This window comes from Gymnoscopelus braueri (assembly GCF_963280865.1).
Source record: "Gymnoscopelus braueri genome assembly, chromosome: 15".
Classification (NCBI taxonomy): Eukaryota; Metazoa; Chordata; class Actinopteri; order Myctophiformes; family Myctophidae; genus Gymnoscopelus; species Gymnoscopelus braueri.
The window spans coordinates 4,261,955-4,287,129 of record NC_137620.1 but is presented as its reverse complement, the minus strand read 5'-3'; the positions used below and the strand labels follow the sequence as shown (position 1 = coordinate 4,287,129).

The following is a 25,175-nucleotide window of genomic DNA, read 5'->3' as shown; positions in this document are numbered from 1 at the left end:
AAATCTTGGAATATATCATTTATATTTTTTAAAGCAAACCTTTTTAACTCAAATCTTTGCTTCTGGGGATTATACTAATGTCTTCTAAATCCTAACAGTTAACAAAAAAAACAAAACGTATATTGCTATATATATCAGTGGTTCTCAAACTTTTTCACGTCAAGGCACCCAAAATTATATGTATTTAACCACAGACCCCCATCTCAAAATATTTAGTTCCAGAGACCCCCAGAAGCAAAGATTTGAGTAAAAAAAATCGATTTAAAAATATATAAATATATTCAAAGATTTGTACGAATTGTCGCGATTTTTCGAAAATAGCTTGTAGATCTGCTATTTTTGAAGAGCCAAAGAAATCTAAAAATGACACAGATACTTTCCCGGCCTTAATGGGTTAAGGGGCCCCCGGAGGAGTCTGGGGGCCCCCCCCCTAAAAAACGCATGGACCGGTTCAATCAGCAGCCCATTAAGCCAGGGCGGTGGGATCAATCATCACCCACAGTGAAGTGGAGGAGGGTCAGGCCAAACCACTGTTTACTGTACAGAACATTTATCACCATGGAATGATAAAAGTACCTTTGATGGCACTGCCATCAGATTTATCAAATGTGACTGTATAATTTATAATTGTATAATTTTGTGTTAATACATTTTTCTTTCACCGAAGGTTTGCCCCCAGAATAGGGACACTTGGGTTCATATGGTTGAAGACAGTGGTGTAAAGTAACTAAGTACTTTACTCAAGTACTGTTTTACTTTACTGAAGAATTTCCAATTTTCAGTACTTTTACTTCTACTCCACTACATCTCAGAGGCAAATATTATACTTATACTCCTCTACAATTATTTGAAAACTTTAGTTACTAGTTACTTTGCAGATAATATACATTATTACATTATAAAACATACATGAACCAGCCCTATTTTATACCTAGGCTATTTGAAAACAGTCAATCTACAAGCTCAGAACAGCGTTGTGACCTTGTAGATCTGCTATTTTCAAACATTTTAGTACTTTTACTTTTGGTACTTTAAGTACATTTTGATACCAATACTTTTGTACTTTTACTCAAGTGAATTTTGAATCACGGACTCTTACTTGTAACAGAGCACTTCTACATTGCAGTATTGATACTTTTACTTCAGTAAAACATTTGAGTACTTTTTCCACTACTGGTTGAAGGACCACCAGTGGTCCTTGAGGGGGTTCCAGGGGGTCCCCAGCCAAAGGTATCCATATTGTATACGTTGGCTATTCAAAAATAGCAGATCTACAAGCTCACAGCACGTCACTTCGTGCCACGCTGCGAGCTTGTAGATCTGCTATTTTTGAACATTTTCGAAAAATCTTGAAAGTGTTTGGAGAATTTTGTATAATTTTGCGTTTTTTAACACAAATCTTCTCTTCTGGGGGTCCCTGGCACAAAGCGTTTTGAGATGGGGGTCCGCAGCCAAATGTATATCAATTTAGGGGTCCTTGGCATGAAAAGGGTTGAACACCACTGGTGTAGACTATACTGCCTAAGTCTTTGCGGGGGGTGAGGACCCCCAGCAGGGCTGCTAGACCTTCCCAAGCGGCTGTAACAAGTCTTTTGAACTAGAATGATGTACGAGTGACACTGTCTCCATCCATGTCCTCTCTGCTCCAGATGTTGTCTTTGGAGAGGCACAGTGACTCGTGACAAGGTCCTCTAATCAGCCAAAACCCTGTTTAACCCAACGCAAATTTGGCCTCCTGTTAGGCCTGATGGGCAATGAACCGAAATATATCAAAGCCGATATGTAGAACCAATAACTGACTTAATTTTGCTCATCTAGGTTCATTAAATAATGAAGAAGCAGTTCATTTTCTTATATCAATGAATCAACACGAAAACATTTTAATGTCATTTTTTATAATCGTTTAACACATTGACTGCCTGAGATTAAAACATTGTTAAACCAGTGGCTAGACGGGACCCTCCGATAGACGGAGGGTCCCGTCTATCCACTGGCACAATAACATTTCTACCACGATCGGTCATTTTGGAGCGATCGCCTGTTGAAAATGGCTGGTTTTCATAAAAATTAAAATAAAGTGTTTTTCTACAAATCCTAACGTTGGAACGGATGGAAGTGACGTTTTTTTTGGGATGACGTCACATCCGTCTATTCCTTCTCTGAACGTGGGGGGATCATTCCTAAGTTGTGTTAGAGCGCCCTCTTGTGGATTTTGTTTTGGAAAGAACGCATATCTGTGTTCTTGGCGAGCAACTGATGCATTTGAAAGAACGCACATACTGCCTTCTTGGCAGGTAATGTGTTAAATAGATGAAGGGTTTTACCGACGGGGAACAAAACAACGCCTGCGTTCTTGCTTTGATCAGCAAGGTCGCGCTGCGCTCCTAAACGTAAACACACAGACGGACGATCGCTCCGCCAGAAAACGGCAGGTGATCTATGCTTCAGCTGTGTCAAATCATTGTCCTATGCGCTTCACAGGTCGACCTTATGTATTCTTTGGCTATTTGAAAATAGCCGATCTACAAGCTCACAACGCGTCACCGCGCGACACGTTGTGAGCTTGTAGATCTGCTATTTTCAAAAGATTTGTATACATATTGAACTTGTGAAATGGGACATTCTGCATAATGAGTACTTTTGTTTTTGGAACTTTTGTGCTTTTACTCAAGTAAACTTTGAATACCGGACTTTTACTTGTAACAGAGTACTTCTACATTGCAGTATTGATACTTAATACTTAAGTAAAAAATGTCAATACTTTTTCCACCACTGCTTATCCATGTCCTCTGTTCCATATGTGGGCTTTGGTAGAGGCTCTTGTAGACACACAGTGACTCGTGACAAAAGTCCTCTAATTAGCAAAAACCCCAATTTACTGTAACTCCAAAGTTCATTTGGCCCTGCTGTGTTGTCCTGCTGTCGGGGCTGGTACTATGCGGGGCACTAACCGCCTTTATAGACCGCTGGCCAAAACGTGGGGATGTAGTTATGATGTTCCGTTGCTGTAAACCCTCACTTATATCCCAGCGGCTCGGGCCTAAGAACCCATCATTATTTACAGCGACGGGGCCGGGTTCTGTGATCAGCGTGGTTTGTAATTAGACAGAGAGCAGAGGACAGCGTTTCTCCAGGGAAACACTGATCTCTCAACTTGGCAAAGAGAAACGGGATCTATTTTAATTGTGTGTGTGTGTGTGTGTGTGTGCGTGTGTGTGTACACTACTACACACACACACACACACACACACACACACACACACACACACACACACACACACGAGTATGTGTGAGAGACTTTGTATTCACTGTTTGTTTAATGTTCGACAAACTTTCTCCAGCGATGTCACTTAAGTCTCTTAATTGTATGTGTGTGTGTGTGCGTGTGTGTGTGTGTGTGTGCGTGCGAGTGTGTGCTCACAGTGCACACACTACACACGCACATTTGAGTGTGAATTATGTGTGAGAGCGAGAGACTTTGATTTCGCTGTTTGTTTAATGTTGGACAAATTTTCTCCAGCGATATCACTAAGTCTCTTAAGCCCGGTGTTTTGTGTGTGTGTGTGTGCGTGCGTGTGTGTGTGCTTGAATTAAAGAGACAGATCCCAACTTGAAAGCTTGTCAAGTCTCCAGACTATACACATCCCAGAAGTGTTACAGAGACAGTTTTGTAACAAGAAAGAGGCAGCTTAAGGGCATACACACACGCACACACGCACGCACACGCACGCGCACACAGAACTTAGCGTCTGTCAGTGTGTCGTCAATCCCGACACTTGTATTCCGGGTACAAAGCAGAGTTCCCACCTCCCCCTGGCTGTCTGTCTTAAGCATTTTTCTCCCAAAACAAGCTGACAGTGGAACCGCAAAGGGTCTCAAGTTCTAACTCCACAAGCAAACATGACCCTATGGCCTAATCATGTGCATGCGTGCACGCACGCAAACACCCGCACACACATTCTTGTACTATGGTGTGCTTTAGGACTATCGCATGACATTCCCTGTATTCATTCCGTATATCTCTACTCATAACCACTAACCTTAACTCAAACTCTTAATTTGAACCCTAAACTGGATTCCTAACCCTAAAACAACCACTTGCAGTGCAGCACTCTCCATTCAACGTTTTTCAGGCCAAGGACCCCCTAGCTGAGAGTGAGATGAAGCAGGGACCCCCTCTATATTGTATACAATTGTCTTTCAGATTAATCTTTTCTTTTCCCCTTCTACACCTATACCTCTTTGCCAAAAAATAGCAGATCTACAAGCTCACAACGCCTCGTAGATCTGCTATTTTCGGCTAAAGTTCTCCTCAGAAAAGGGATGCTAGGGTTCAAGTGGTTAATGTAAAACAAAAAAAAATCATGTCACGCAAAGATTTGGCGGACCCCCTATAGTAGCTCTGAGGACCCCTTAGGGGTCCCGGACCCCCTGTTGAAGACCCCTGCATGAGTATACATGCGTAGACTTGAGTTTGATTGATACTCGGTTGTGCTGCCGGTGTCCGCGCACCATAAACAGTCCCCATGTAAAAAAAACACGCCTCACTTTCACCTCAGCACCACCTCAACACTGCACAGGTCTCTCGCCCCTCTCTCTCTCTCTCTTCCGAGGTCAGGGAGGGATATGCGTGAATGCTGCAGAAGGGCTGGCAGTGTAAACATTCTCTTTGACGCATCCTTTAGGTGTTTTCCTAGCTTTTGTGTGTGTCTGTGTGCGTGAGGTGGGGGATTGGGTGCGTGCGTGCGTGCATGTGTGGGTGCGTGCGTGGGACAGTGGTGTAAAGTACATTTACTCAAGTACTGTTCTTAAGTACAATTTTGAGGTACTTTTACTTTAGCGGAGTATTTCCAACTGTCTATACTTTTACTTCTACTCCACTACATCTCAGAGGCAAATATTGTACTTTTACTCCACTACAATTATTTTAAAACTTCAGTTACTAGTTACTTTGCAGATATAAATTATTACATTATAAAACATACATTAACCACTTTAGCCCTATTGCATACATAGGCTATTTGAAAATAGCAGAGCTACAACCTCACAACGCGTCGCATCGCGACGCGTTGTGAGCTTGTAGATCTGCTATTTTCAAACATGTTTGCACTTTTACTTTTGGTACTTTAAGTACATTTTGATACCAATACTTTTGTACTTTTACTTAAAGTAAATTTATAATTCCGTACTGAGTACTTCTACATTGCAGTATTTATACTTTTACTTAAAGGGCAAGACCACTTTGGTAGAGGTTTGGGTTGTGTAGTTACCTTGCCATGATGTAACTCCAAAGGTGGACAAGAAATCAAAAATAATTGCTCCATTGATTAGAAATTGATAATTCAAAATATGCTCCTCATTGACTTACATTGTACGGTAAAACAGCTCTCAAAGTCACTCTTTTAGCACATAAACAAACACAAACAAAGTTGATTCAGACAATATAGAACATCACCAAACCCAGTACTGTTTGTTTTTTTAATAAAAATGTTAACTTCCTGTTGATTTTGCTATTTTTATTAAGAAGAAAACCCGGACTGGATCCGTGGATCCGGATCCGGATCTTCAAATAGTAAAATCAGCAGGAAGTTGACATTTTTATTAAAAAAATAAACAGTACTGGGTTTGGTGATGTTCTATATTGTCTGAATTAGCTTTGATTGTGTTCGTTTACGTGATAAAATAGTGACTTTGAGAGCTGTTTCAGCGTACAATGTAAGTCAATGAGGAGCATATTTTGAATTATCAATTTCTAATCAATGGAGCAATTATTTTAGATTTCTTGTCCACCTTTGGAGTTACATCATGGCAAGGTAAATACACAACCCAAACCTCTACCAAAGTGGTCTTGCCCTTTAAGTAAAACATTTGAGTAGTTTTTCCACCACTGGTCATGTGTGTGGGTGCGTGCGTGCGTGGGGGCTGCTGGGTGCAAAGTCAGGTCGAGGCACGGTCGTTTTTTTGGAGGAGCGCGGCTATCGTCGTCACGCTAGCCTTGTTGACACAGCCACCGGCCTGTGTTATTGGGAAGTGGTGAGCGAGAGATGGAGGAGACGGGAAAGAGAGGGGGGAGGGGGGGGGGCAGGGGATGAAGAACAATAAAATCCGCGTTGAGAGAGCGAGGTAAAACGCGCGGGGGGGGGGGGGGGGGAAGAAAACGCAATTGAAGGAAGGGGCGAGTGACAGAGAAAAGGCAAGAGAAAGGAGAGAACGAGGAGGGATTTTTTTTTCTTCCCTTCTTTTCTCTTCTTTGCCTGAAGGAGGTGAGTGGGTGGTTTGTTTGCACGGCGAGGTATTTTGCAGCCGGCCCAGCGCGCCCTCGGGGGTTTTTGTCTGAGGGTGGTCCTCCTTACGCTCTCTGCACACCACTTAATACACCCCCCCCCCCCCTCCTCATCTTTAGTGATCTGGAGAGCTCACTATGGTTTTTAACGTCCCTCTTTTACAGTATACACACACACACACACACACACACACACACACACACACACACACACTATGGGGCTCCATTAGTGCCACGTAAGCACACCCCCTGTCCTGTAATCGTGTACTTTTTTTTTTGTGTTGCACAGAACCGCATAGACGTGTAGTGTACTTTCCCATTGACTCACAATGGGAACACGTGCACGCGCGCGTTCACGCGTAACAGTGCAACCACTGCATCTTGACCTACAGGGTAACACGTCTACGTGTAGATTCATGCGTCTGTAGCAAAGGCACGCGTCAACGCACGCATGATTTATTTGGTCACGCGACTAGGCGAGGCGCGGAGAGATGAGTGGGTGCTGTGCCACCTTGGTGCGCGCTGCGTGGAACGCCTCACCTACCCGTGTGACATAACTGAGCTCTGTACATAACGCATCGTGTGCCCTTGTGACATAACTCTGCCCTGCACAGAACGCCTCATATGCACGTGTAAGTCTTAAAATAAAAAAAATAAAATATTTGTATTAATTAATTCAGTTACCTCTCCTGATATGTGATTCAATTTATGAAGTGGCTTTCTGCAATTACGCACAGAAGGTGCGCTGTCCCTCTCCAAGTCTCCATTCTTGAATCCTGTCCTTTGCAATCAATATTGCATTGATTGCAATAAAATTTAATTCCAAGTCATCAGTAACATATAGGCTGTATTAATTTCTGTCAAATAATCTTTTATTTCAAGGCAATTATAAACTGTACAGTATGATTCCAACATCGGGTTTGGTTGATCACCGCGCCATGCACTCTTCTCGTCTTTTTCCGGAGGTTCGAGGCGATTTTTATATTAGCTAATACTCAGTCAGATCATAACCAAAAATAAAAATAAAAAGAACGCCAGAATCCGTGAAATCTAAGCTTTGTATGTTTATCTGGCCCATGGCTGGATTCTTTCATTATTTCCTGATATGAATGAATTACGCAAGGAATTACGCAATCACGGCGCGGTCGGTGCCAAAAACTCGGCGGTCGTGGGTGTCTTCTAACACTTAGAGCTCTCTCAAATCAAATCAATTTTAAGTTCTTTGGAACCTTAGCTTTTGTTTCGTGTACAGCTCATCACTGTATATTCTATCAATATCCATTGATAAAGCAATTAAGCAACAGCGGCTTTTAAGCAGAGTGCATGGTGCAGGGCATCACCGTACGTGGCTTTGATCTGACACGAATTTGCTTCATTTAGCATCATTGCAAATATATTATCATCAGTAACATGTAGGCCTAGCCCTAGGCTATAGTATTTTCTCTTAAATAATCTTCTATTTCAAGGCAATAAACAGCTGTACAGTATAGCCTATGGTGTCAAATCAATGGTGCCGCTCTGGCTTTCCAACGGGTCCAAATGTGACCATGTTTTCAAATGCCTATATGCTCCCCAAATGCGCCAAGCTCCCTTCCAACAACAATAAACATATGCGTTTATGCCATAGAGGTATTACTTCTGTGTTACATGACTGCAGAGCGCAACAATTATCCTTCTCTCTCAAAAAGGAGAGAGGAAAAACAGAAAGAAAAAAGTAGCGAAACCACATCTCACCTGCTCGTCTAGATAACGATTTCACACATTTTGATACAATTCAAAGTGTTATAGAATCTGTCTCCCATTGGTGTGTTTTTCATATGCGTTTTACAATGTTAATGTAATAGATAATACACTTTAATCTCATTTAGATTGACCTGGTTAAATACGGGGTTTAATTCATCCTATAAGAGCAAATCATGGGAATAAATATAACTGGAAATCAGATTTCCAGTTACTTCATTGTTATGCGTTATTATAGATTGGCTTCTATGGATGGGACAGGTTTTAATTTCGACGCCTGTAGTCATTATGAGTTGTATTATTGGATCAGCACTGCGCTTCTCAGACAATGGACAGACAATGAACTGCTGTGCAAGTCTAACCCTAGGCTGGTGTCCACCATGGAAATAGCCTATTTGGTCGCTTTCATCACGTTGATGAATTAAAGTATATACCAGAACAGCCCTTGCAAAATGTTCATGTGTAGCCTATAGGCCTATTAGATGTCTCTCTCTCTCTCTCCCTCTCTCCAAGTGCCTATTCATTCAATGATGATTGATGGGTTGTGATGAAGTCATGGTTCCCCGAAAATTATAATACTATCATGTCTCTCTGTTTTTCTGTCTCGAGATAGACAGACAGACAGTCTGACAGCCTGACAGACATGGCAATCCAATCTGATGGCGAGATGTTCATGTTCCATATTAAGCTATAATGTGACCTAAAAAAAGATAGGCCTAAATATAATAATGTGACCCCAAAAAAGATCAATATAAAATAATTAGACCCTTCCCACATTATCCACACCAATCTTTGAAGGCAACATTTTCATATGTCAATTCAGTGTTTTTCTCCAACAGCCAGCTGCGCTCCTGAGCAGCGCAGCGCGCGCGCACACACACGCACACGCACACGCACACACACACACACACACACACACACACACACACACACACACACACACACACACACACACACACACACACACACACACAGTGCACCGCATCAGAGCAGATCTACAAGCTCACAACGCGTCTCATTCGCGGTAGGCTACTTGTGGTCTTGTATATCGCATTAGCTGTAGAATACAACTCTCGTAGACGTATTTATGATTCTGACGTTTTCAATCTACGAGAGTTGTAGGGTTCACCCCCCATGGACACAGAAACTTTCAGCACTATACCCCGTAGACACTCCAAACATGTACAAATAAAAAATGAAGGTGCTTCCATGCCCCAAATGTTAACTCTCGCTACGGGGTAGTAGTTTAATGTAATAATCCATATCTTTCAATAAAGAAGTGTTTTAATGCCGTCTATGGCCGAATGCCATTGTTTCACCCTCGCTTACTTCCTGTTTACATTGAGTGTAATTCCGGGTTTCACCAGATGGGCGCGTCACTACCGCCCATTGGGAACTTCCGACAGAATCAGCCACAGTCGGCATTAAACACTTCTTTATTGAAAGATATGGATTATTACATTAAACTACTACCCCGTAGCGATAGTTAACATTTGCTGCGTGGGGGTAAGCACCTTTATTTTCAATTTGTACATGTTTGGAGTGTCTACGGGGCATAGTGCAGAAAGTCCCTGTGTCCATGGGGGTGAACCCTACAACTCTCATAGATTGAAAACGTCAGAATCGTAAATACGTCTACGAGAGTTGTATTCTACAGCTAATATCGCATAATGTTAACCACTCGAAACCATTGTGCGACGAAGAACAAAATAATCCTGGCTGGCACAGAGACTTCCCTTGCAACATTTTTGCAAAATTCATGGATTTAAGAACTATGAAGGGTGCACCAACATGAACGTTTTTTTTCTAAAGCATTAGATGGCGGGCCAGAACATAATGAAAGGCTAATTTAAGAAATGGATAGTTAACAAATGTACTGGAACTCCAAGAGTCAAGACAGAACGCCTTATATTTGGCACACATTTGTGATACTCTCACAGTCACAGAGAATGAATCAAAATGTAAGCTATTAGGTGGCATAATAAACCGTAAACAGCGGTTCCCCCCCCCCTCCTCCAAGACTGACCATGTAGCAAAGCCTACCGTCCTCATCATAATCATTCAATAATTTGAATGATTTTACTTTTATTCTCATTATACCCCGCAATGCCAGACGTAGGCTGCAACGTCACATTATTAAGCATGATTCATCAGGATCGCTTTGCAAATCCACAAGCTCACACTGCAGCGCAGATTGAATATATTCGGGGCGCAACACCGTTGTCATAAAGTAACAAAGTACATGTACTCAAGTACTGCACTTAAGTACAAATTTTAGGTATTTTTACTTTACTGGAGTATTGCCAATTTTCAGTAGGCCTACTATTGTATTACTTCTACACCCCAACGGCAAATATTGTACTTTTACTCCACTACAATCATTTGAAAACTTTAGTTACTAGTTACTTTGCTATTATCAATTATTATATTATAAAACCACTTTAGCCCTATTTTATAGGCCTACATAGGCTATTTGAAAATAGCCAATCTAATGCATCGCATTGCAACACATTGTGAGCTTGTAGATCTGCTATTTTCAAATATTAGTACTTTTACTTTTGGTACTTTAAGTACATTTTGATACTAATACTTTTGTGCTTTTACTCAATTTTGAATTCCAGACTTTTACTTAGGTAAAATATCTGAGTACTTTTCCCACCATGCACTGACCGTTGTACGTCGAAGCATAAATTGGTCGTTACTGGATGGATTGCAGCTGCTACTTGAGAGAGACAGACTGCTTGAGATCGCTAAACATTAATCTGCTAGTTAACAAGAGAAATGACACTATCCAAAAGTATCAACAGGGGGTCCGGGACCCCTAGGGGGTCCTCAGAGTTACTACAGGGGGTCCACCAAATCTTTGTGTTATCTTTTTTTTTTTTTTACCTTAACCACTTGAACCCTGGCATCCCTTTTCTGAGGAGAACTTTAGCCAAAAATAGCAGATCTACAAGCTCACAACGCCTTGTAGATCGGCTATTTTTGGCAAAGAGATATATAGGTGTAGAGGGGAAAAAAGAGCAGACCAAGTAAACAAAAAAAGTTTAATCTGAAACACAATTTTATACAATATAGAGGGGGTCCCTGCTTCGTCTCTCTCAGCTAGGGGGTCCTTGGCCTGAAAACGTTGAAGACTCCTGGTATAAAGAGTATAAAAGATATGTGTAAAAGATATGTGACAGTGCTGAAAACAGGGCATTTAAAGATGAATTTGGACACATTGGACAGCAGCAGTGCGGAAATTGCGCACCAGAGCGCACTCGCCTATTAGTTTGTATTGGCCAGTGTGCTCATGAGTTTCTTATACCTGGTGTCATTAATGCAAAGCCGTTGCGTTTCATCGGCTACACACTTTTTGGCTGTTTGCAAGCCAAGGAATATAATTTTAGATGGTAAGATGAAGCATGCATGGTACCAGGCAAGTTAGGCTATAAAGTTTAATAAGCATCTTTCAGGTGGGGACATATTCTCTATGGACATTATAGCTATAGGACTATCAGTCCATATTTTAAAATGAAAATCATAAAATCATTATCAAAATAATGTATTTTAATATAAAACATGGATCACATGATTGTCCATCCTACATAAACAACGTGTGTGTGTGTGTGTGTGTGTGTGTGTGTGTGTGTGTGTGTGTGTGTGTGTGTGTGTGTGTGTGTGTGTGTGTGTGTGTGTGTGTGTGTGGCATTGCGGGGTTCTCTCGGTCCGACCCGCGCCAGGTGTTCCATTCCATTCCGTTTTGCTTTCGCCCTTCTATTAAGTGTCAATGATTTGATTGTTGAAATACGGACAAAACAAATTGTTCTTGCGATTGCTTAGCTCACCATGACAGGAGATGGACCATGAAACCGACACCTCTAGTTCAAATCCGGATGGTAGAATGATGTTCAATTGTTACACCGATACTGTTTTCAAACGAATCTGCTTAATTTATATTTCAATTTCGGTCAGAAAGTTCCCTGTGTGAAATTTGATTTGGTGAATAAATTATTTTCAACTTGTTTGATCAGCCTTTGTCATTTTTGACACCCTGAGAAATAGCATCTTTAATTAGCTGACTAAAATCCTTGGATTCATGTTGGACCTATAGATCAAATCCCAGAGCAGTTGTGTTATATTTCTCCATATTCCTATGAGAAGATGCGATTCCAGAATTTAATTGCAGTGTTCCTGTAAAATAAAAAAAACATTACACTGACTCTCACCAATGAATTGAATATTTGTATCGGGAAACGTCAGAAGACAATGCATATCTGCCAGGGCTGTCACCATTCATGAGTCCATTCTGGAGGCTTGGAGACTCCTAAAAGTTGCTAGAGACACTGATGCCACAACTGGTATGTGGCTGTGGCTTGCGTTGGGTCGGAACTCTGTCCTCGGTGTGCATAAGAAAATTTCTCAGGGAACCCGGTTGTACTAAGCTGGGACACTTGCTGGTGCCGTTTGAGACCCTACAACAGCGGGTCCACATTTGGCCTAGGCTGCTAAAGCAGATCGTTAAGGAAGTCAATGAGTCTTCCTCCACACCTGAACACCTTCTTGGAGGAGAACTGGTCAACAGAGGGCCTGTGGGAGGAGGATATAGACTACGTCTTCCCATGCCTGAAGGTGTCTCCTAAACTGGGGCAGTGGCAGGAGGAGGAAGACACTTTCCTCTCATTCGCAACTCCACATCCTGGCTGGTTTGAGGACTTGGAGAAAAAGGCAATGTATTTCCTATGCGTGAGTCAGTCTCTGCATACCATGAAAATATAGAGGTGGACCGAGCCCAGGTTCTTCACCAAAAGGCTGTTGGCGGGTCGACCGGGGCCGTTGCCTGGCACCCAGTGGCCGGTACCCAGTGACTGCTATATGATATATTAACGGAATAAGGGTAATGTTGTAATACGTGTAGTAGTGTAATAATTGTAATGGTGTAATAATGCAACAAGTTTAATAGTGTAATAGTGTAATAACATAATAATGGTAACAGTGTAATAGGTTTAATAGTGTAATAGTGCAATATGTGTGATAGTATAATAGGTATAATAGTGTAGAAAGGGTAAAAAGTGTAATAGGTGTAATAGTGTAATGACGCAATAGGGTAATAGTGCAATAGGTGTTATAGTGTAGTGAAGTAGTTGGGGTTTGGGTGGATGTGGGCGGAATTGGGTGAATGTGACCACTTATAACACTATCACACTTTTACACTTATTAACTTATTGCACTATTACACCTGTTCAACTATTAGAGTATTACCCTCATTGCGTTATTACATCTATTACACTATTACACACGTTGCACTATTACACCTATTACACTATTACACCTATTACATATTAAACTTAATGCAATATTACACTATTCCACCTATTACACTACTACCCCTATTGCGTTGTTACACTATTACATTAGTACACCTATTACACTATTACACCTATTACACTTATTGCATTATTACACTATTACCCTTATTGCGTTATTACATTAGTAAGGCAATATCTTGGGCAGTATCATTATTTAATAAAGGATTATTATTGTTATTATTATTATTATTATTATTACTATTATTATTACCCTTATTATTATTACCCTTATTATTATTATTATTTTATTTTTTATTATTATTACTACGTGTGAATGTACGTGACAGGTTGTAGCGCATGTAGCTTACGCGTAAATGTACACGACGCGTTGCAGCGCGTAACGCGTGCTTACGTGTGAATGTACGTGACAGGTTGTAGCGCATGTAGCTTACGCGTAAATGTCCACGACGCGTTGCAGCGCGTAACGCGTGCTTTTGTGCAGTGCACGCGCAGAACGAACGTGTACACACACACACACACACGTAAGAAAAAATCATGTGGTCACAGGAGGCGTCATGCGCCCCTCGTGGCACTAACGGAGCCCCATACACACACACACACACACACACACACACACACACACACACACATACTCATGCACACGTATACAGGCACACATGTGTGCAAGACTGTGTAGACACACACACACACACACACACACACACACACACACACACACACACACACACACACACACACGCTCGCACATTGACCTCCCCTGCGGAGGTAACTTATCGCCTTGCGTTTGGTTCCGCAATAAGCAGCGTGAAATAGCAAATGCAGCACTAAGGAGTCGTTGGCGTCTCTCGTATAAAAACGTGTGCAGTCTAAAACACACAGACAGGAGGCCAGCGGTGTGTGTCATACTGACGCCACGCGTTGCCACGGACCAAAACTGATCCAGGGTCTGCTTCACCAGTGGTGGAAAAAGTACTCACATCTTTTACTTAAGTAAAAGTGTCAATACTGCAATATGAAAATACTCTGTTACAAGTAAAAGTCCGGAATTCAAAATGTACTTGAGTAAAAGTACAAAAGTGTTGACATCAAAATGTATTTAAAGTACCAAAAGTAGAAAGTAGGATGCAGAATGTCCCATTTCAAGTTTTCAAATGCATACAAATCTTTTGAAAATAGCCGATCTACAAGCTCATGCGACGCATTGTGTTTGGTTTTTTTTGGGCTATTTTTAAATGGCCAAAATGTATATAGGGCTGAAGTGGCTAATGTATGTTTTGTAATAACAATCAAAATCTGCAAAGTAACTAGTAACCACAGTTTTCAAATAATGGTAGTGGAGTAAAAGTACAATATTTGCCTCTGAGATCGAGTGGAGTAGAAATGAATGTACTGAAAACTGGAAATACTCCATTAAAGTAAAAAAATACCTCAACATTGTACTTAAGCACAGACCACAACATTGTACTTAAGCACAGTACTTGAGTACATTAGTACTTAGTTACTTTACACCACTGGGCTCAGCCAGGGTAGCAGAAGAAGTGGAAAACAGTTCAGTGTGTTTTGTTGTCCCTATCCCTTCAGTCTCTCCCTCCATTCGATTTCAGTTTAAAGGCTTTATTTATTGATTGCCATTGCCAAAGCAAGACATGTATGTAAAATTAAGGATTAGAACCCTATGGGGGCTGAGTGGTTAAGGCGCGTACCACATAGGCTTTGAGGCCTGTCAGCGTGTCTCAGGTTTGATTTCGAAGCCCGATAGTGGATTTGCCGCATGTCTATATAGCTCTACTAGAATAAGGAAATGTGTAAACATTGCAACTTTGCAGTCAAGGATAGTAGTACTACAAACTATAATAAAACATGAAAATATACTAACTTAAACTTATTAAAAATATAATAAATATACTGTTGCTTTCGCATTTTTTTCTCCATACACCAGTGCTATTGAACACCCTTTACGTCTGTGTGTTGATTAAAACAATATTGAACCAATGAAAAGTATTAAAAAGCGCTGCTGACAAAACCAGCTAACTCCATTGGATCCTCAAACTTTCTGCTAAACCAGCTAACTCCAGCAAAGGGGGGTGGAGTTAGCTGGTTTTGCTGACTCCAGGCTCCACCCCCTTTTGACCTCCAACCTCATTGTTAGGTTGGATGTCCATTCAGCTGTTCTTAATTATCAATGATGAACAAAACCTCCTAACTCCACTTTTTGTTTTGTTTTTGTCATTTCCTGAAAACAATTTGGAGTTATCTGATCTGCTCTATCTGCTCTGTTTGTAGGCCTACACTCTATGTATCGTAGGTCTATGCAATACTTATCAGTACGGTGCAGATACACACAGTATATTGTCAGTCCTTAAGGTGGTTGTATCGGATGTCATTTTTCCTGTCACAACAGCTCACAAGTCGTGCTGCTGTGTTTGCACATTGCTGTACTGCACATTGCTCTCTCTCTCTCTCTCTCTCTCTCTCTCTCTCTCTCTCTCTCTCTCTCTCTCTCTCTCTCTCTCTCTCTCAGGATAATCAGATTATGGCAGGAATGTGTGTGAATGTGTGAAATCTGCCGTTTATCTTTCTGGGCGGAGGAGCAGAGCCTCGCCAATCTATGCCGGGCCCCCTTCTTCTCCTCCTACTCCTACTCCTCCCTGCAAACTCTAAATTACGATTACAATTGGAAAAGCCACGAGCGTCTTTTGGATACATTATTTACGGAATGCGTGGACCCATAGATATAGAAACCTAGATACCTCATTGGCCTCTGCAGTTCATTGGAGCGACCTGTATCGTGGATGCCATTTTGGAGAAGGCAAGCTTCCTGACTACTGGCCAATCACAGCGCGTCTTTTCCGGGACTTGTCAGAATCTAGTTGTATAAAAATATCCCGTTATATTTTTATACAACTAGATTCTGCGTAACGATATGTGTGGTATTCGTGTGTGTTTTTCCAAATGGCTATAAAAGGTAAAGACAATTTACCGGTAATCGGCCAGTAGTCAGGAAGCTTGCCTTCTCCAATATGGCGCCCGAGATACGGACGCCTCAGAGCCAGAGGAGGTGTCTACCTTTATGTGTCTATGCGTGGACCCACAAGGTCGAGCTGTCCATGAGCCGTGGTCCATCGAATGCCCCACCCCCGCAGAACCCCAATGGCGTTCTCACCCGTTCGGAAGCCTGGTTCAGAACTAGGTGCACGCCAGTGACGTGCTGCGACGCGTTGTGAGCTTGTAGATCGGCTATTTCCGGTGCACGTCACAACCACGCGACCACATATAACTCAGGCTTTTATGTACTCAAACCGGCAAGAAAGGGGAAATACAGGATTAAGATTTGTTTGTTTTTGTAAGATGCGGGTGTGTGTGTGTGTGTGTGTGTGCGTGTGCGTGTGCGCGTGCGTGCGTGCGTGCGTGCGTGCGTGCGTGCGTGCGTGTGTGTGATTGAATCTCTGCAGATAACCTGGCATAATAAGGTGTGTTGAAGAACGCGATGTTTGATGTACAAAAAAAGACTGGTGTACATTCCACCGTCAGATCTCCCCATGTGGAAAGCGTGAAGGAGATGAAATGGTGTGAAATGAGTTATATCATCTTCCCAGTAGGGTTCATGGCTGCTTTGCAGCCTGCGGTCACGCTGGTCTGAGGACGTGATTATCTAAAGCCTGCTTTCACACTGGAACTAGAATCTTTTGCATTGATCGTGAAGTATTCCAAGTATTTGACGTTAAGACGATGTTGCTCATTTAGAATCCGCTCTTTGTTTGCTGTGACCGCGTCACAACATCGTGTGGCCTTGCTTTTTGGGGTCGTGACCCCGCTTGTTGTGAAGCAATGGTTTAAAGAGCAGTTTAAAGGAGTAGTTCACCCAAAACATGACTGAATCCAGGGTGGACGACATAGAACACAGAGTCAAGACCAAACCAAGACCAAACCATTAAACAGCTGAAGCAGAAAATGAGCGCAATGTAATTACAGATGGACTATTTGGAAAGTAAGTCCAGACAAAACAACATGCGCATTTTTAACACCCCCGAAAAAAGGGTGTGTAATTGATAGAAAAAAAGTAATTTTTGGGGTGAACTACAGCTGTTTTTTTCATTTTTTAAAAATTTCAAGGACCCCCAGTGTGACATGTATTAGGCCACAGAGACGCATTTGATACGATGTATTTCTGGCACGCCAATCTAATCCTTTTTTTATTGTTAGACACGATTTGGTCGGATAACGATCTTTCATTTTGTTCCAGAATCCCTTCACTGTTTATGCACAGAGATAGAGGCATAGAGATAACCGTGAACATAGGCATTTCTTGTACGTTCTCTAAGTCGTATTTACTTTGACATGGTGAAGACTAACTCGATCATTTGGCAGGGGGGGGGACCCCCTAGAACCCCCTCTCAAGGACCCCAAGTTGAGAACCACTGGATTAAAAGATCATAAAGCATGTTGAGGTCATCGCTGTGGGGGGGGGGGGGGGGGGGGAGACGATGGATGGCTTCATCATGGTCACACAGTGTGAGCTTCCTCTCTTAGCAGGAGACTTGAGAAAACCTCAACCATGGCCTACACTTAAACCCCCTAGCCCCTCATCTCTGCTGTGCCCCACCCCCAGTGGTGGGAAGTAACTAAGTACATTTACTCACAAGTATACATGTTGAGGTATACACACACACACACACACACACACACACACACACACACACACACACACACACACACACACACACACACACACACACACACACACACACACACACACACACACACACAATACAGCATGCAGCTTCTAATAATATCAAGTCATATTTATTCTTGTTTTTTATCAACACAGACATAAAGGGTGTTCAATAGCACTGATTTATGGGGAAAGAAATGCTAACGCTGAAAAATGGAGTTAGCTGGTTTCTGCCGGACAGCAACGATATGCAAAGTAAACTATTAACTTAAGTTTCCACACAAAAATATATATATATATGTTACAGTATGATTGGAGAACCAGTACGATTGAAGAAAGCGCGCTCGTTTTTACCACCCACCCAGCACTAGAGGGAGCCACAAGCCAGGCTTGTGCACAAACATATATGGCCACACACACACACACACACACACACACACACAGTCACACACACAGTCACACACACACACGCACGCGCACACACACGCGCTCATGCTTTTTTTGGTTTATTGAAAGCAGGACTGTTTAGATACTTTTATTGTGTTCTGGCTTTTGTTTTACTTTCTCCCTGACACACACACACACACACACACACACACACACACACACACACACACACACACACACACACACACAGTGATCCATGAAAAGAACTATTCTGTCCCTATCGGTTTACAAATCAAACGGCGCTGAGTCGACTAGTGGAGCATCGGCCGGTCAGCGCGGGCACTCGCGCCTGGAGGCGCGAGGGCGCGCTTCCTCGGCCTCAAGCTCCACTAAGTCGGCGCGCCGTGCGTGTGAACGCGTGTTCAGCGTTCCCCTCATAGATATTATGGTTCCCCTAGCGTAGCTTCCTGGTTGCTATGTGGGGGGGAACAACAAAAGACAGGTCTCCGTCGGCGCATCAAAGCCCCGCCTCTCCGCGCTCTCCTTCTCCTCCTCGGAGGAGGAGGAGAAGGAGCGAAGGAGAGGACGGGACGGTTTATTACGCGAGGAGGAGGAGGAGGAGGAGGCTCCTCTTCCTCGCGAGCCTCGCGTAATAACCCCCCGCCTCGCAGCGCCGTCCTCCTTCTCCTCCTCGCGAGCCTCGCTAATAAACCCTGTCTCGAAAAGCCCCGCCTCGCCCCGAAGGAGCCCCGTGCCTAAAAACGAGCGCTCTGTCTTCAATCGTACTGGTTCTCCAAACGTACTGTGACATATATATATATTGAAAAAATTGAACATACTCAGGTAAAGTAAGAAAAATACCTCAAAAGTGTTACTTGAGTACATGTACTCGGCTACTTTCCACCCCTGCTAACCGCCGCACAGTATGAATGATATCATCACCCCGATGACGGGATAGCATCATCTGTTTACAATAAGCTCTAGTTGCGCGGAGAGAGAGAGAGAGAGAGAGCGAGAGAGAGAAGGGCCAAAGCCATCCGTTATAGAGAGGAGGCGTGCTTGTTATCGCCTGGGTGGATGTCGCAGAGCGCTGCAGCTTTTTACAATCTGCCCCTATGAACTCGCTGTGTGTAAAGCGATCCCCATCATGACGGGATCACTGAGATACGAGCACGCTCACACCCAAGCACATGCGGGATTTGTCTTTAAAAAACACCACGTGGGAGAGCCTTCCGTTGACTATTATGCAGTACTCCCTTGACCTCCTGACCTTAACCACGTTAGCCATGGTGTGTCCCTTGTATCGGCCGTGACGTCGTCACGTAGGTGAACGTTCTCATGAAAAGCCTAGGCCTATTATTGTCTCTGTCGGGTGGAAACCTCGGGTGTCCAAAACTGTTACTTTTCATGATTCAAATTCAAAAGTAGCAAAAGTAGCAGATCTACAAGCTCAAACTACTTTTGATAGCTGGAACCAAATGGACCAAATGGACCAAATGGACCAAATGGACCGGGTCCATTTGGTTCTGTTTGCACACTCTCAGAGTAACAGACCTGTAAGGGTCCATTTGGTTCCGTTTGATCACTCTCAGAGTTACAGACCTGTAAGGGTCCATTCGGTTCCTTTTGCACACTCTCAGAGTTACAGACCTGTAAGGGTCCATTTGGTTCCTTTTGCACACTCTCAGAGTTACAGACCTGTAAGGGTCCATTTGGTTCCTTTTGCACACTCTCAGAGTTACAGACCTGTAAGGGTCCATTCGGTTCTTTTTGCACACTTTCAGAGTTACAGACCTGTAAGGGTCCATTCGGTTCCTTTTGCACACTCTCAGAGTTACAGACCTGTAAGGGTCCATTCGGTTCTTTTTGCACACTTTCAGAGTTACAGACCTGTAAGGGTCCATTCGGTTCCTTTTGCACACTCTCAGAGTTACAGACCTGTAAGGGTCCATTCGGTTCCTTTTGCACACTTTCAGAGTTACAGACCTGTAAAGGTCCATTCGGTTCCTTTTGCACACTCAGAGTTATAGACCTGTAAGGGTCCATTTGGTTCAGTTTGCACACTTTCAGAGTTACAGACCTGTAAGTGTCCATTCGGTTCCGTTCGCACACTCTCAGAGTTACAGACCTGTAAGGGTCCATTTGGGTTCCAAACTATCAATCATTTTAGCTGGGGATCCCCTGGGAAATCCCCCTCAAGAACCCTTGGGTGTCCACGTACACCCTAAAGGCCCCTTGATTATCCTGAGGAAAACTTTCTTTACCTTTTATAGCCTTATGACACATTTGGAGAACTCACACACGAATACCACACATATTGTTACACATTTACCTCAACTGCTTGCTATGTGTGGTGAAACGGCCTGTACCCTTTGTGTTGACGCGCGAGGGGGCTGCGTTTTCCACTGATAGCTATAATTCTACTTGATGAGATAGATCCCTCAGGTGGGTTGCCAGGTGCTGGCACTGTATGGGCAGCTATCCTGCCTTCTGGGAGCTTCCAGTTGGAATTCACCTCGGCTCGTTTGATTGATTGAGGGGCAGCCGTCACTACCTGGTTGCCTACTAGCTGTCTCGTTTTATAGCTGTTTTTTATTTTATTTTTATGATGCCACATTTACCAACCCACCGAATCCGACTATCCCTTTGTGCTTGTACCAACCTGTATACAACTGTAGAAGAAAGTGTAGTTCCCAACCTTCTCTGGCCCACTTGAAAAGTGGTTTAAATGAAGGGTCGGTGGGGTTATCTCTATGGAATTCACTCCCCCAACCCACATGAAAACAGCCCCCCAGACACTCTCTTCTTTTAAAACCACCCTCAAAACTCTTCAGGCTTGCTTTCCTCGGCTAACCCCCCACCCCCTGCTTTTACTGCTTTTAATTTTTACATACAATTGATTTTATTCACATTTTCTAGATAATACAAGTTTATCTTTTTCTTCATGTAAAGCAACTTTGACTTTGTACTTAGAAAAGAGCCGTATAAAGCCACGGTATTATAATTGCATACGTGGGGGTGTCATGTGAACTTACCGTTTCTTCATTGAGAGCATTGACGCAGTATAACATGTTTTCTACAGATGTTCTTGTAGTTGTACGAAGTACAGTTGCGTGGGGTGTGTGTAACCGTTGTTGTTGTTGTTGTGTTGTTGTGTGCAGCGATGGAGGAGTTGGTGTGTGAACTGCGTCACTTCCTGGACCTGCTGGACAGGGAGTACCTGAGCGCCGGGGTCCGCGAGAAGAAGCTGCACCTGTCCAACATCCTGCACAGAGTCCTGGCTGACAAAGGTTAGAATAAAAACACTGTAGTGTTCCTTTAACCCATTAAGACCTGAGGCCAGAGGCATGTGTAGGCCGATTCTTCTAAATCCTAACAGTTTTCTGAAACAAACTTATGTTGCTATATCAGTGGTGCTCAAACTTTTTCATGTCAAGAACCCCCAAAATGATTTGGCCGCGGACCCCCCTTCTCAAAATATTTTGTTCCAGGGACCCCCAGAAGCAAAGATTTGAGTTAAAATAAATTGCTTTAATACATTTATATATCGAATTATTTGCACAAAAGTGCTTGAGTTTTTAAAAATAGCAGATATACAAGCTCACAGTAGCTGTGACTCCCTATTTGGCCGCGGACTCCCATCTCAAAATATTTTGTTCCAGGGACCCCCAGAAGCAAAGATTTACAAGCTCACAGTAGCTGTGAGCTTGTAGATCTGCTATTTTTGAAGAGCCTAGTATAAAATAATGGTTTAAGTAGTTACACCCCGGTTTTAATGCCTTAAAGCCTAAATTAGCTCATACTTGGTTGTGTGCTGAAAACAGCCGATCTACAAGCACACAACGCGTCGTGAGCTTGTAGATCGGCTATAGCGTGGCAGTGGAAAGTTCTGGCAACACAGACATGTGTGGGCAGGCTTAAAGGGATAGTCCACCCAAAAAAATACTTTTTCCTATCGATTAGTCACCCCATGGAGACTCGAATTCATGGATATTTTTTAGTTTTTGTCGCAGGCAGCGGTTCCGGTAGGAGACACAAAGGAGACTCTTTGTGTCTCCTACCGAAACCACTGCCGGTCATCAAATTATTGGCTTAGGAATGCGACAAAAGCTAAAAAAAAAAGAATCCATTAATTCAAGTCTCCACTAATCGATAGGGGGGAAAAAAGTCATTTTGAGGGTGAACTATCCCTTTAACTGGCATAACGACTAAATTGGGAGAAAAAAATTGCTTCAAATAATTGGCTGATAAAAAAAAAAGGAGAAGAAAGAAATCTGCAGAAAAGTAAAGACGGCAGTATGAATGTTTGAATCCGTCCCTAGTAAACCAGCAGGGGAAAACCCAGTGTAGGGTATGGGGAAGGCAATGAGAAACATGCCCATGACATAACCGACGAAGTGCCCACGAGCAAAGGGCTCTCTTGACCTCCAGTTTGCTCCGGTGGAGAGAGAGAAGAAGTAGCAGGACGTGATGCATTAGCTTTCTAATGGACAAAACAGAACGTGTCCAGTTTTAACTGTCTCCCTGGCAGAGTAAAATGTTTGGCTCGAAGCAACATTTAACCCATTAAGACCGGGGACGCATCTGTGTCATTTTAAGATTTCTTTGGCTATTCAAAAAATAGCAGATATACAAGCACGTAGCGCGGCACCGAGTGCCACGCTACGAACTTGTAGATCAGGTTTTTTTTATATATTCAAAGATTTGCACAAAAACATTCGTGCAAATCTTTGAATATATATATATATATATATATATATATATTATTATTTTTTAAGCAAACATTTGTAACTCAAATTGGGATTCTACAAATGTCTATAACAGTTAAAAACAAAAACGTATGTTGCTATAATATCAGTGGTGCTCAAAACTTTTTCATGTCAAGGACCCCCAAAATTATATGTATTTGGCCGCGGACCCCCATCTCAAACTATGTTGTTCCAGGGACCCCCCAGAACCACAGATCGGAGTAAAACAATGTTGCTTTAAAACATATATACATATTCAAAGATTTGCACACATTTTCACGATTTTTCAAAAATAGCAGATCTGCAAGCTTGCATAATATGCTATTTTTTGAATAGCCAAATAAACCTAAAAACGACACAGATTCTTTCCCGGACTTAATGGGTTAAACATGGATTACGTACAGAAAAAAGGAAAAAACCAAAGCAAAACGCGCACATGGCTTTGACTCGGCAGGGGATGATGATGGCTTTATTTCCTCTGTAGTCTTGTGTTTGGTCTTAGCAGGGGGATTTCGTGGAGAAAACTGGGCCTTTTTTAGTCATCTAAGTTAGCTCATGTGTTATTAAACCAGAACCCCCAAGACATTATGAATCTTCACGACGGACGGACGGGGGGGGGGGTCCCTCCTCAAACATAAAACGTTAGATGCATCATTCCCTGCAGGGATAGTGTCACTGAACCAGCAAGACAGAGCATATGGATCAAATACAAACAGCATTTAAAAAGGACCTGTAAAACAAAAGATAGAAATACGATACAGTTGTACAACTTCTTTTCACTTCACTTTGCAATTTTTTATTTTGGTCATCAGTTCACTATGTAAACACTATACTACATGACATGTGCAGAAAAACAACAACAACAAGAACAACAATATATATATACAACACAACTTTGGCTGGTTCCTACGTACAATTGCAAGCAGGCTTGCAATCAGGGTTGCCAGATCTGCTTATCATAATTTCCCCGCAAGATTTTATTTGAAAATATCAGATCTACAAGCTCACAACGCGTCGCATCGCGACGCGTTGTGAGCTTGTAGATCTGATATTTTCAAATAGCTGATGTATATGTTAAAGTGCTCATGTGGCCCATAGTCGCTTCTTTTGGGCTGGTTTTCCTAGACCTGGTTGCTTGTTTCTCTCACAGAATCTGGCAACACTGCTTGCAATTGTGTGTACTGTATAGATCAGTGGTTCTCAACCTTTTCAGGCCGGGGCCCCCCAAAATAATGGGACCCCCCCCCCCCCAAATATTCATTTTAGAACTGGGGACCCCCCCAAAATAATCATTTTAGAACTGGGGACCCCGTATTGACAAAGGATGAGGCCGCACAGCTCTTAGCCATGATGCAAAAAGTTTATTAAAAAGAAACCAACGTTTCGACAGTAAACCCTTAATAATAATAATAATAATGAATTGCATTTATATGGCGCTTTTCTAAGTAATTTATTTATATGGCGCTTTTCTAAACTTACTCAAAGCGCTTTACAATGGTTCATTCATTCATACAGGGGGGGGCATTGGGAGGTGGAGCGGCGAACAGTCGACGCCAGCGTCCCCACTTTTCCCACATTCACACACCAATGGTGGCAAGCTAGCGCCGACCGAATCATTGGAGGCAATGTAGGGTTCAGTGTCTTGCCCAAGGACACTTCGACATGTGGACAGGAGGAGTTGGGATTCGAACCGCCGACCCACGGATCAATGGACGACCTGCTCTACCTCCTGAGCCACAGCTGCCCATTCTCAACCCTTCCTCAGGGTTTAAACTGGGACCCCCCCCAAAATAATCATTTTAGAACTGGGGACCCCCCAAAATCATCAGATTTGAATTGGGGACCCCCCACCAGCACTTGGAATGTAGTAGTTGGGGCATTACATTTGACTCGGTTCCATGGATACATATTGTGAAAATAGCCGATCTACAATATAAATTGGGGTCCATAGCCTAATCAAATGCATGTCAAAGTGTCCTTGAAATTAAAATGGTTGAGAATCACTGCTAGTGGAGCCGTAAAAATCTTCTCTT

At 42.7% G+C, this 25,175-nt stretch overlaps 1 protein-coding gene across 1 annotated transcript in view; it reads left to right on the top strand.

Annotated features, from left to right (window-relative positions):
* The window catches only part of pde5ab (phosphodiesterase 5A, cGMP-specific, b), an 88,157-nt gene that overhangs the window by 11,750 nt on the left and 51,232 nt on the right, over positions 1 to 25,175 (top strand). The window contains 1 exon segment of the mRNA XM_080451804.1: positions 21,556 to 21,684. Within this exon segment, the coding sequence (XP_080307930.1) occupies positions 21,556 to 21,684 (129 nt within the window).